The sequence below is a fragment of the Haliotis rubra genome, unplaced genomic scaffold (assembly GCF_003918875.1).
Source record: "Haliotis rubra isolate DU_JTF1 unplaced genomic scaffold, ASM391887v1 Scf387, whole genome shotgun sequence".
Lineage (NCBI taxonomy): Eukaryota > Metazoa > Mollusca > Gastropoda > Lepetellida > Haliotidae > Haliotis > Haliotis rubra.
The window spans coordinates 165938-179648 of record NW_025767065.1 but is presented as its reverse complement, the minus strand read 5'-3'; the positions used below and the strand labels follow the sequence as shown (position 1 = coordinate 179648).

The 13711-nt window shown below is 41.3% G+C and overlaps 1 protein-coding gene across 1 annotated transcript in view; it reads left to right on the top strand.

Annotated features, from left to right (window-relative positions):
• The window catches only part of LOC124286589 (citron Rho-interacting kinase-like), a 52445-nt gene that overhangs the window by 25050 nt on the left and 13684 nt on the right, over positions 1-13711 (top strand). The window contains 11 exon segments of the mRNA XM_046722963.1: positions 992-1087; positions 1851-1948; positions 2491-3715; positions 3717-4916; positions 5450-5641; positions 6178-6222; positions 9382-9453; positions 11812-11928; positions 12049-12158; positions 12331-12414; positions 13513-13648. Coding sequence (XP_046578919.1) covers positions 992-1087; positions 1851-1948; positions 2491-3715; positions 3717-4916; positions 5450-5641; positions 6178-6222; positions 9382-9453; positions 11812-11928; positions 12049-12158; positions 12331-12414; positions 13513-13648 — 3375 coding nt within the window.

Below are 13711 nucleotides of genomic sequence, written 5' to 3'. Positions count from 1 at the left end.
TGAAAGTCAGTGTTGGAACTTGTCTTCAGCAACCTATGCTTGTCTCAAGAGATGACTCGTGTGATCAGTTGGTCAAGACCCCCTGAAAGTCAGTGTTGGAACTTGTCTTCAGCAACCTATGCTTGTCGTAAGAGATGACTCGTGTGATCAGTTGGTCAAGACCCCTGAAAGTCATTGTTGGAACTTGTCTTCAGCAACCCATGCTTGTCGTAAGAGATGACTCGTGTGATCAGTTGGTCAAGACCCCCTGAAAGTCATTGTTGGAACTTGTCTTCAGCAACCTATGCTTGTTGTAAGAGATGACTCGTGTGATCAGTTGGTCAAGACCCCCTGAAAGTCAGTGTTGAACTTGTCTTCAGCAACCTATGCTTGTCGTAAGAGATGACTCGTGTGATCAGTTGGTCAAGACCCCCTGACTTGACCAATTGTAACCAATTGCATAGATTGATGCTCATGATGTCAATCACAGGATTGTCTAATTCAGACAGGATATTATTTTTAGACTGGAATATTCCTGAAAGTGGTGTTCAACAACAAACACTTACTGTATATGAATAGAGTCGTCTGCAGCTGGTCATCATGGAAATATGATGGTGGTCAATTTGCAGATGATGTCCTTGGTTAATCATAGGTCACACTATCACCACTCACATGTTGTTCTCTCTTTTGATAGATGATGTATAGAAATTGCTTTCCCAGACATTTAAAAGTTTAGTGTTCAGACACAGGGTGTCGCAGTCTAAGGTGCCACAACTTACTGTGCTTTCCTTGGACTCGGCACAAACCTATGATCACTGGTTTGTGTCCCGGTTCTTCCTGATTATGTTTTGTCAGCACCATTCTAGCAGGTTTCACCAAGGTGGTAAATGTCCAAAACCAACTTTTCTCAGCCATAAGGTGACTCGCTATGATATAACTGGAATACTATTAAACCAGAGATTAACCCAAGTCCCTACTATTCAGACAAGTGATCTCCCCTCTTTTTACGCAGGAGCTGGAGACAGAGAAGCAGAGCCTGGAGCGGGAGTTTGAGCAGGAGCAGGAGGTGGCTGAGGAGCACAGGGCTCTCCTGGACAAACAGAATAAGGTAGTGCATGATGTTCCTGTAGGTACAGATCTGTAAAGATCCGGGTTAGAATTGGTCTTGTTATAAGAGGCGACTTACAGATCGGGTGGTCAGGCTCCCTGACTTGAATGAGACATGTCATTGAATCCCAGTTGCGTAGGTCGATGCTCATGCTGTTGATCACTGGATTGTCTGGTCCAGATGTGATTATTTACAGACCGTTGCAACTGTTTGGAATATTGCTGAGTGTGATGTTGAACAAGAAACAGACAAAACTATCTAGTAGGTAGAGGCATAAATATTACAACATATGAAAGGTTTCTCAGTGGTTTCCTCGTGTGTAAATATGTACAAAGATTCATAAGTGTTTTGTTCATGAGCAGTCATTTTCCCAAAGTGACCTAAGGCCAGTAAACAACAGAAAAGGTTTTACTGATTGACCTTAATTTCATGTATTTTTTTCTTCAAGTTCTTGACACACATATAGCTCACATGAAATATATAACAAACACGGCTAAGTTTACGTAGTTCTTCAATCTGGTGATGTGTTTTTGGAACCTCAGCATTACTTTTATTGGTCTCACTTGTATGACCAGCTCTGGCACATTTCAATCTTTTGATGCCTTTGTGAAAGAAAGCCCATGGTCCTGTTTGGCTAAACCATCTTAGTGCTAAGATGATAGCACTACTCTAACTTAGACTTAAGACAATCATGGCATTAAGATCACTTCATGAAAGGAGCCCCGGGTTGAGGAAGTTATAAAGTACCACATGTTGTTTTCAGGAGCTGGAGGAGTTGTCTGTCCTTGTTTCCAAACTTCAGGAAGAATGTGAGGATGCTGAAAGAGAGAAGAAAAATATCATGGAGGAATACACTGCTAGGTCAGTTGTTACATCGTGTCGTATCAACATTCAATACTGGTTGCTTGATATTATTTAGTTGTGAAAATGTGTATGAACCTACAAATTATCAAGCATGCTCAGACACTGATGCTTGGTGTCTTCTTGGTGTCATTGAAGAGAACTGTGTAGTGGATAGGACATCTGAAAGAGTGGAAGGTGGTTAATTTGATTTCCAACTGGTACTTCATAAAGCCTGCTTGGTGCTCAGCATCAAGGAACAAATGATTGACTGTTGGCTCGCGGTCAGCAGACGGACCCTGGGTGGTTTATCTTCATAAAATTGCAGCATGATATCTCAGTGGGCTGTCATTACAAATAAGGCATTAGAAGAAGACACACACACCTACACGTAACATGAACCTATATATGTGCAATAAATTTGTCGTCACCTAAATGAATTCAAATAATGTACACGTGTTGTCACAATACATGGTCAGTATTGATCACCATGAAAGGCTTTTATCCCCTTCATTATGGCAGGTGTAAGCTATTAGGTCATACTGCTGGTGTTTTGATTTCAGACTTGATACCTCTGTACAGAAGTTGACTTCGGAGAAGCTCACCCTTGAGAAGAAGATTGCATCACTCCACAGCCAGTCTGAGTCTCTGCAGCGACAGGTGGATGACTTGGCTGACAGGCTGAAGTCCGCTGACCGCCGTCTTTCTGAGTCCAAGACTCAGATACAGCAGCTGTGTGAGGAGAAGGCCAACCTCCAGATGAGGATGGAGTCCCTCCAGAGGAGGTCCGCCAGTCAGGATGAGGACATGAAGGCAAAGGCAGAACTCAACGTCCAGATCAACACTCTACAGAAGGAAAAGAGAGCTATTGAGACCAAGGTGGAAGATCTGTCTGAGGAGAAGGAACAGATTGAGAGGAAGATGAAGAACTTGGAGAAGGACAAGGAAGATTTGAAGGTGAAGGTTCAGAAGTTGGAAGAGATTGAGAGGGAGAAGGGTCAGTTGGAGAGGAAGTTGAGTCGGTTGGAGAGAGTGGAGAAGGACAAGGAGGAAATGGAACAGAAGCTGGAGAAGTTAAGGAGTGTTAGCCGGGAGAAACAGGACTTGGAGACCAAGCTGATGAGGCTTGAGAGGGTTCAGAAGGAGAAGGACAGACTGGAGGAACAGCTGCAGGGTGTGGAGAAAGAGAAACGAGAACTTGAGAGGAAGATAGTGAGAATAGAACGTGGGGAGAAGGATAGGGAAGGTGTACAGGAAAAGTTGGAGAAGGACAAGACTTCTTTAGAGGAGAAGATTCGGAGGTTGGAGAAAGTGGAGGAAGAGAAGCATCAGCTTCAGGAAAAGGTGATCAGGTTGCAGAGACTTGAGGTGGAGGTGGATGAGCTTAAGGACAAACTGAAGAATATGGAGAAGTCTGAAAAGGAGAACCTGAAAAAAAGTGAAAAGGAGAAGTCTCATCTCGAAGAGAGGGTTCGGCAGCTGAAGAAGGTGGAAGATGAGAAGTGTGAGCTACAGGGGAAGGTGACCAGGTTGCAGCGACTTCAGGCAGAGGTTGAAGAGCTTAATGACAAGCTAAAAAATGTAGAAAAGTCTGACAAGGAAAAGAGTCAGAGACTGTCTAGGACAGAGGAAGACAGGGTGAAAAAGGAATCACTGGTACAAAGACTTAACCTTGAGAAGAAAGACTTAGAGCAGAAGGTTAAAAAGCTGGAGATGATGAAATATGAATTGGAGAAGACAGAGGATGAGAAGAGAGATCTGGAGGTGAAGGTCATTCGATCTAGGAAGACTGGAGAATGAGAAGAAGGATTTAGAGGACAAATTACGGGATTTGGAAAAAGGCAAATTTGATGTTCAAAAGGCTGAAGAAGAAAGGAGAACTCTTGAGAGGAAGGTGAGTCGGTTGGAGAAGATGGAGGTAGAGAAGAGGGATCTGGAAGAAAAGCTGAAGAAGACACAAAAGGAGAAACAGGATCTGGAGAAATCAGAGAAGGAGAAGAGAGAACTTGAGATCAAGGTGAACTGCTTGGTACACTTAGAGACTGAAAAGAAAGAATTAGAGACAAAGGTAAAACAGTCGGATAAGTTAGAGAAAGAGAAGCAATCCTTAGAGAAAAATTTAAGGAAGTTGGAAAGTGAAAAAGAACTACTTGAGAAAAAGGTGGAGGATTTGGAAAAAAAGGTCCGTGAGAAATCTGGTAGTGACAACAGGCGTTCGTTGGTTGATAGGTTGCAGACAGAGAAATCTGACCTCCAACGAAAGGTTGAAACTCTTGAGAAGGAGAAAGATAATCTGAATCGGGACAATTTGAGAAAGAGGACATCCATGCATGAAAGTGACCTTCAGAAGGCAAAGAATGACCTTGAAGACAAAGTCAAGAGATTAGAAAAAGTGACTGGGGATCTTGAACAAGAACTCAGCCGTAGCAAAGAACAGATCAACCAGATAAATGATCAAGGTAGTAGGAGGCATTCTGTACAGGATAAGGTTGTGTCACTTATGAAGGAAAATGCCAGTCTCAGAGTTTCCCTGGAGAAGTCCAAATCACAGGCAGAAAAGGCAGCTGAACTGAAGACAGAGAAACTTAAGCTTGAATCTCAAGTGGATGAGCTCCAGCTGGTTAGAAATAGTTTGAAAAGGACAAAATCATTTGCTGTGTCCAAAGACAATCAGGTTGATGACCTTGAGCAAGAAAAAAGATACCTAGAGGCCAAGGTTAATGGTCTGCAGAAGCAGCTTGACCAAAAGAAGGTAGCAGACGGCAAAAGCAGTGATCAGACGTCTGAGTTAGTCAGTCTCAAACAGGAGAAGGTGAAGTTGGAGGAACGGGTGAAGCAGCTGACAGAGATGACAGCAACGCTGCAGAAGGAGCTGGAGACGTTGTTGGAGGAGACGGATGGTGTGGATGACCTGAAGGATCAGAATGAGAAGCTGCAGACAGAGATGGACTCGCTGAAGAAGAAGCTTGATGCACAGGATCAGGTCAAGGTCAGTGGAGGTGTTGACACCTTCTGTAGTCATTGTATATGATCGCAGTAATGTATTATTTTTCGGTATGAAAAGTCAAAAATAACAGTAACAGTTTTGTGCTGTGTATTTTGATGTTCGACATAGTTTCAACCTTTTATTAAGTTTAATGAACGAGATGTGAGGATGTCTCTTGTATAGAAACTTTTGCTATTTCTTTCACTTAATTTTCTTTACTCTTGCATGAAATCATAATATTATGATATTCAGACACTTTTTGGTGAGCCACAGAGCTTACCTTGTCTTTTATTATAGATTACTTCACTAAAAGTTTGATCCTTTCTATAGAACTAGTTACCAAGTAACACCAGACTGATGTGTTCATCATCAGTTCATCTTGGCATGCTGAAACAGAAGTATTTCCTTTTTGCTGAATACTTTGCAATTAATTAACAACATCATGTAATTGAATAAAACTGGTTGTGAAAATAAGGATGTAAGGGTAGACACCATGTTTCTACTGAACATTTAGACTGACATGGTTTTCCAACTAGAACTCAAACCAGAACAACAACAGTAGTCTGGCCTCTCTGCGACAAGAGCTGAACGAGTCTAACTTGGCACTGAGTGAGGCGAGGTCGCTTCTGTCTGCTGCGCAGCGCCAGGAGTTGGAGCTGCGAGATCAGATCCACCTGATGCAGAGGCAGCTGGACAACAACGCCATGGAACGTGGTGTCAAGAGAAACGTGAGTCGTAGAATCTCTGAAGGTTCCATCTAAGGATCTGTTTGGGCCTGGGGTCTAGTTTTTCTCATAAGAGTGTTTGGACAAGAGCCCATAAAGATCATGCTTAGGATTTAGGAGTCGTAGAACAGCCTATGATTGTCGTAAGAGGAGAGTAACATAGACTCTCTGTCTTGGTTGATCCAGACGGGGCGGTGGGGTAGCCTAGTTGTTAAAGCATTTGCTCGTCACACGTCGAAGACCCGGGTTGGCTTCCCCACATAGGTACTATGTGTCAAGCCCATTTCTGGTGTCCTCCGCCATGATATTGTTGGAATATTGCTAAAAATGGTGTCAAACCATACCCGCTTACTCACTCTAGTCCAGACTAGATTATTATGTGAAACAAAAGCAATCCAAAGAAACATGGAGAATGGTGGGCTAGTGAACAGTCTTAGGTTCTAATAGATTTGGGTAACTTGTGCAATGGAGGATTGAGGTTGGAAGTGTGTGAGGGATGTATTGGATTATGAACTGGAATAGAGTTGTGACATTTTCAGGATGAACAGCCAGCCGTCCAACATGTACAGGAGGTTGTGAAAGTCGTAAGAAATCTGTTTTATACATAATCATGTTCATTGGGTGGAGAGTTTCATTATGTTCATATCTTTAATCATGTTCATATCTTTAATCATGTTCATATCTTTAATCATGTTCATATCTTTAATCATGTTCATATCATTAATCATGTTCATTGGGTGGAGAGTTTCATTATGTTCATACCGTTAATCATGTTCATATCTTTAATCATGTTCATATCTTTAATCATGTTCATATCATTAATCATGTTATATATATATCTACTACCTTGACAACCAAGCCTTCTTGCACAAAGTAATCTGTGGCATCACACCAGTATCACTGTGATGAGTTAGGTGTTCATTTGGCCTCTTCCACCACTACTGGACTATTTAGATGTGTTATTGGCTAATGCTTTGTGGCATTCAGAAAACAGAACCGACTTTAGTGCACACCATTATCATCACTCCACAGGTCTGTGTACATTTTTCCTGATCATCTTCTTCTATATGGGACATTTTGCAGTATAGTCTCTATTTCTAAGGGGACATGGGGTAACCTTGTCTAGCTGAAGACCTGGGTTCGATTCCTGACATGCTGATCATCTTCTTCTATATAGGACATTTTGCAGTATAGTCTCTATTTCTAAGGGGAACGTGGGGTAACCTGGGTTCGATTCCTGACATGCGTACAATGTGTGAAGCCCATTTCTGGTGTCCCCCGCTGTGATATTGCTGGAATATTGCTAAAAGTGGCGTAAAACTAAACTCACTCATGTCCTAGAAATCAGGGCCTCAAACTGCTGTGTAGCTTGCAGTACTTTGTGCAGGAAGGTTTTGTAATAACATGCTGGAAGGATATTACTAACTTCTGATTGGTAGGTTCACACTGGAAGTATGGCCTCTTCTGTTTCCATTGATATCTACTGCCATGCTTTTCATTAACACACCATGTACTGTTTGTTGATCAGGTTCACTAGACTCTTTCCTATCATATAGCAGTGGATAAAGGTTTCATCATCATAATTATTCTAATCCATTATCAGTGTAATATACGGGTTGGTGGATGGTCAAACCATTGGTTCGCCACACCCATTCCCCACTGGGTACAATGTGTGAAGCCCATTTCTGGTGTCCGCCCGGGCATGATATTGCTGGATTATTGCTAAAGCAGCATAAAACTAAACTCACTCAATGTAAGATACAATTACAGTATAACCAATACCTTGTTCATTTATGCCTTTTACAAGAGGAATCTTGTCAGGTCAATAGAAAATGGTTAGGACTTTAATTGTGACCACACAGATAAGAATTACTGACGACTACAATTAATCCCATGTAACCATGCACTATACTGTTATTCTGTCAACATCCAGCTGTTGATCAGGTAGGGACCAGTTCAAAATTTCAGCGTAAGATAGAAAAGTCAGTTCATCAAGTTTTGAGACATAGCTCTCTTCCACTGTGCTCTTGAAAACAAATTAATGCTGAAATTTGACAATACTGAATTCCTTATATAGCTAAACATTAAGAAGTCAGATAACTATATTTTGGTACCATTCGTTATTTTCATCTGACACAACGTGACCGATATTATGGAATGTTTACAGTCCGTTTGAGTCAGAAACGGGACCGATGAATTGCAAATTTTATCATTGTACAAAATTGCCACATAAATATAAATAGTACACATGTTTATCATTTACTAATACCCAACAGCTTTCTTATATTTGAAAATTTTCCGGACTCCACCAAAAAAATTCTTTAAGAAACTATCATTAAAATTTTGACACAGTTCACTATTTGTTACGAGGGAGGAGTGCAGAGAAAGGGACAGCCAGGTGTGCGAGAAAGGATGGAGACGGCACAGCACAGGCTAATGAATCAATAACTTGGTGGGCACTTGTGCACGTGCTTCTCTAACACCTGGCTGTCCCTTTCTCTACACTCCTCCCTCGTAACAAATAGTGAACTGTGTCAAAATTTTCATGATTAGTTTCTTAAAGAACTTTTAAGAAAGCTGTTGGGTATTAGTAAATGATAAACATGTGTACTATTTATATTTATGTGGCAATTTTGTACAATGATAAAATTTGCAATTCATCGGTCCGTTTCTGACTCAAACGGACTGTAGGCAGGAAGGACAAACAAGATAGAAGGCGTATTTAAGATGCCATATACAATATTGAGAAATATGGTAAATTGAGTTTGTTGTCCAAATTTGCAGTCTCAGTAACGCCCTCATTCCAGTTAAGATTTTTATCTGACATCATACTTTTGAACTGGTCACATAGACAACCACTTGATATTCAGGGTGACAGTTAACAGGGATGGCAATTTTCCTCGGATTTTATTTCAAATTGTTCAATTGTGAATTGTCTAAATCCATTGAGAAACCCTCAACTCAATGACTCAATATTACGTTTTCAGCTGAAAATATATTTTCCTGTTGCCATCCCTGAGTTAAGGGGACTTGCATTGGATTTTTGAGACTGAATATATATTCTTCTGGAAAGACCTTGGTACAAAGTTTCATTTGTAGACATTGACTTCCAGTTTATAACAGTACATGAATGGCAATTTTCCGCTGATCCACGGATTTATTTTAAATTGTTCAATTGTGAATCGTCTAAATCCATTGAGAAACCCCCATTCGATGACACAATATTAAGTTTTCCTCTGTTTTCCTGTTGCCATCCCTGACAGTATAATGGACAATTTCTGGCTTAGTTATAGTCCCATCCCCTGAATATCAAATTGTGGATGGCTTGTTATCATGGTTACAAGAAGACTACATGTTGTTTTTTCAAGTTGTTTTCTGGTAAGTCTGAATTGTTGATGTTGACAGTCCAAGCATATCTTGCAACAACCATTGCTTACATAATGCTGTGTTGGTACAAATATTACCAGTTCTTTTGAAGTTTTGTGTCTGATTTTTTTAAATAATCTTTTCCATATTAGCTTTACATCATATCCAAGGTATATAAAATAAATAATCAGTTGAATGTGATAAGGAAAACTAGGAACAATTGCCAGAACCAAGCAGGTTGCACTGAATCGTGTTTGGCTCTGTAAAAGTATGCAGTTGAATCTTTCATTTTTACCAGAACAATGAAAGATTCTTTACTTTACTTTGTTTATCATATGTCCCTCTGTTGGTCACAGACTGTGGGGTTATTGTTGCAGGCTCAAGATGAGAAGGACGCAGAGCTTCGTCTGTTGAAGTCCAAGTATGAAATGTTCACCAGACAGAACAAGGTCAGTTTACATCTTGGACAAAATAGAATGGAAATTATGCATCATGTATCATAAAATTAGTAAACTCATCCAATGAGTGTGCTGTTCCAATTGTCAGACAAGTTGTTTGTTCATCCAGTGATTGTGGTGTTGTTGTCAGACATGTTGTTTGTTCATCCAGTGATTGTGGTGTTGTTGGCAGACATGTTGTTTGTTCATCCAGTGATTGTGGTGTTCCTATTGTCAAAGTGTTTGTTCATCCAGTGATTGTGGTGTTGTTGGCAGACATGTTGTTTGTTTATCCAGTGATTGTGGTGTTCCTATTGTCAAAGTGTTTGTTCATCCAGTGATTGTGGTGTTGTTTGTCAGACATGTTGTTTGTTCATCCAGTGATTGTGCTGTTGCTATTGTAAGACAAGTTGTTTGTTCATCCAGTGATTGTGCTGTTGCTATTGTAAGACAAGTTGTTTGTTCATCCAGTGATTGTGCTGTTGCTGTTGTAAGACAAGTTGTTTGTTCATCCAGTGATTGTGCTGTTGCTGTTGTCAGACAAGTTGTTTGTTCATCCAGTGATTGTGCTGTTGCTGTTGTCAGACAAGTTGTTTGTTCATCCAGTGATTGTGGTGTTGTTGTCAGACAAGTTGTTTGTTCATCCAGTGATTGTGCTGTTGCTGTTGTCAGACAAGTTGTTTGTTCATCCAGTGATTGTGCTGTTGCTGTTGTCAGACAAGTTGTTTGTTCATCCAGTGATTGTGGTGTTGCTGTTGTCAGACAAGTTGTTAATCATCCAGTGATTGTGGTGTTGCTGTTGTCAGACAAGTTGTTAATCATCCAGTGATTGTGGTGTTGCTGTTGTCAGACAAGTTGTTTGTTCATCCAGTGATTGTGGTGTTGCTGTTGTCCAGACAAGTTGTTTGTTCATCCAGTGATTGTGGTGTTGTTGTTTGTCAGACAAGTTGTTTGTTCATCCAGTGATTGTGGTGTTGCTGTTGTCAGACAAGTTGTTTGTTCATCCAGTGATTGTGGTGTTGCTGTTGTCAGACAAGTTGTTTGTTCATCCAGTGATTGTGGTGTTGTTGTCAGACAAGTTGTTTGTTTATCAAGTGATTGTGGTGTTGTTGTCAGACAAGTTGTTTGTTTATCCAGTGATTGTGGTGTTGTTGTCTGACAAGTTGTTTGTTCATCCAGTGATTGTGGTGTTGCTGTTGTCAGACAAGTTGTTTGTTCATCCAGTGATTGTGGTTTTGTTGTCTGACAAGTTGTTTGTTTATCCAGTGATTGTGCTGTTGTTGTTGTCAGACAAGTTGTTTGTTCATCCAGTGATTGTGGTGTTGCTGTTGTCAGACAAGTTGTTTGTTCACAAGTTGTTTGTTCATCCAGTGATTGTGGTGTTGCTGTTGTCAGACAAGTTGTTAATCATCCAGTGATTGTGGTGTTGCTGTTGTCAGACAAGTTGTTTGTTCATCCAGTGATTGTGGTGTTGCTGTTGTCAGACAAGTTGTTAATCATCCAGTGATTGTGGTGTTCCTGTTGTCAGACAAGTTGTTTGTTCATCCAGTGATTGTGCTGTTCCTGTTGTCAGACAAGTTGTTTGTCATCCAGTGATTGTGGTGTTCCTGTTGTCAGACAAGTTGTTAATCATCTAGTGATTGTGCTGTTCCTGTTGTCAGACAAGTTGTTTGTTCATCCAGTGATTGTGGTGTTGCTGTTGTCAGACAAGTTGTTTGTTCATCCAGTGATTGTGGTGTTCCTGTTGTCAGACAAGTTGTTTGTTCATCCAGTGATTGTGTGGTGTTGTTGTCTTGTTGTCAGACAAGTTTTGTTCATCCAATGATTGTGGTGTTAAGCTGTTGTCAGACAAGTTGTTTGTTCATCCAGTGATTGTGGTGTTGTTGTTGTCAGACAAGTTGTTTGTTCATCCAGTGATTGTGGTGTTGTTTGTCAGTTGTTAATCATCTAGTGATTGTGGTGTTGCAGACATCTAGTTGTTAATCATCTAGTGATTGTGGTGTTCCTGTTGTCAGACAAGTTGTTCATCATCTAGTGATTGTGCTGTTCCTGTTGTCAGACAAGTTGTTTGTTCATCCAGTGATTGTGGTGTTGCTGTTTGTCAGACAAGTTGTTTGTTCATCCAGTGATTGTGGTGTTGCTGTTGTCAGACAAGTTGTTAATCATCCAGTGATTGTGGTGTTCCTGTTGTCAGACAAGTTGTTAATCATCCAGTGATTGTGGTGTTCCTGTTGTCAGACAAGTTGTTAATCATCCAGTGATTGTGTTGTTCCTGTTGTCAGACAAGTTGTTAATCTTCCAGTGATTGTGCTGTTCCTGTTGTCAGACAAGTTGTTAATCATCCAGTGATTGTGCTGTTCCTGTTGTCAGACTCTGGAGGAGAAACTGGTGAAGATTCAGAAGGAGCGTAGCCTTGACATTCTGGAACTGGCCAAGGTCAAGGCCCAGATTAATGACAAGGACAGGCAGATAGAGCTGGAGGTCAAGGTCAGTGTTCTTAGTCATCAGTTATTTTGACATTCGACAGAAATCTTTGCTTACAGGTAAATATTAATAACATAATAGTCACTGATGTATTTGTCAGTTCCTATGTGTCATGTGTTACAGAAAGTGGAGAAGTTCCGTGGGGTGTGTAAGGAACTGGAGGAACAGATGAAGGACCTGGAGGCTCTTGTGGCAGAGTACGAGAAGCGGGAAGCCGAGTGGAATAAGATCAGGTAAAAAAATAGGTTTTCAAATATGTTTTTATCTCATTTCAAAGAAAGGGCTTGTAGTTCGGTAGAACAGTTCAGCTGTACTCAATTTCTACAAACTGAATAATGGAAGACGGTTTTCTTGTTCATTTTATTGGCATTGCAGTAAAATAGTTAAATGGTGTGTGTTGTACAGGAAGACGTATGAACAGGTGGTGGATGAACGAGAGGAGGAACTTGAGGGAACCAGTCAGAGGTTGTCAGCCATAGAGCATGCCAGGTAGGTGATATGTCTGTTATATAGCAGGCCAGGTATGGGATAAGTCTGTCATTGAGCAGGCCAGGTAGGGGATATGTCTGTTATATAGCAGGCCAGGTATGGGATAAGTCTGTCATTGAGCAGGCCAGGTAGGGGATAATTCTGTCATAGAGAAGGCCAGGTAGGGGATAATTCTGTCATAGAGCAGGCCAGGTTGGGGATAAGTCTGTCATAGAGCAGGCCAGGTAGGGGATAAGAAGGCCAGGTTCTAAGTCTGTCATAGAGCAGGCCAGGTAGGGATAATTCTGTTATAGAGAAGGCCAGGTTGGGATAAGTCTGTCATAGAGCAGGCCAGGTAGGGGATAATTCTGTTATAGAGAAGGCCAGGTTGGGATAAGTCTGTCATAGAGCAGGCCAGGTAGGGAATAATCTGTCATAAAAAGGCCAGGTTTGGGATAAGTCTCTGTCATAAGTCTGTCAGAAGGCCAGGTTGGGATAAGTCTGTCAGGTTTGGGATAAGTCTGTCATAGAAGGCCAGAGAGAGGCCAGGTTTGGGATAAGTCTGTCATAGAGAAGGCCAGGTTTGGGATAAGTCTGTCATAGAGGGCCAGGTTTGGGATAAGTCTGTCATAGAGAAGGCCAGGTTTGGGATAAGTCTGTCATAGAGCAGGCCAGATAAGGGAATAATCTGTCATAGAGAAGGCCAGGTTTGGGATAAGTCTGTCATAGAGAAGGCCAGGTTTGGGATAAGTCTGTCATAGAGAAGGCCAGGTTCGGGATAAGTCTGTCATAGAGCAGGCCAGGTTTGGGATAAGTCTGTCATAGAGAAGGCCAGGTTTGGGATAAGTCTGTCATAGAGAAGGCCAGGTTTGGGATAAATCTGTCATAGAGAAGGCCAGGTTTGGGATAAGTCAGTCATAGAGAAGGCCAGGTTCGGGATAAGTCTGTCATAGAGAAGGCCAGGTAGGAGGTGAATCAGTGATGGAGAAGTCTAGTTAGTGGATATTAAAAGCAGGTTTGATTATTCAGTTTCTGTGTCAAAGTTTGAGTTACCTTTGAAAATACAAGTACATGTGTTTGTGAAGAAACCAACGAGATATTTTCTTACAATATTCCCAGATCTTCCAATGACCAGCGTCTGACAAGCCTGAAGCAGCAGCTGAAGTCCGCCAAGGCTGCCCACAAGAGTGAAGTAGAGGCATTAAACCACAAATTGTGGGAAGAGAGAGCCAAGGGACAGAAGTTCAACAACAAGGTGAGTCTGGGAATCATGTAGCCAACCACTGGATGACAGATTTGCTTGTATCCACTGGGGTGA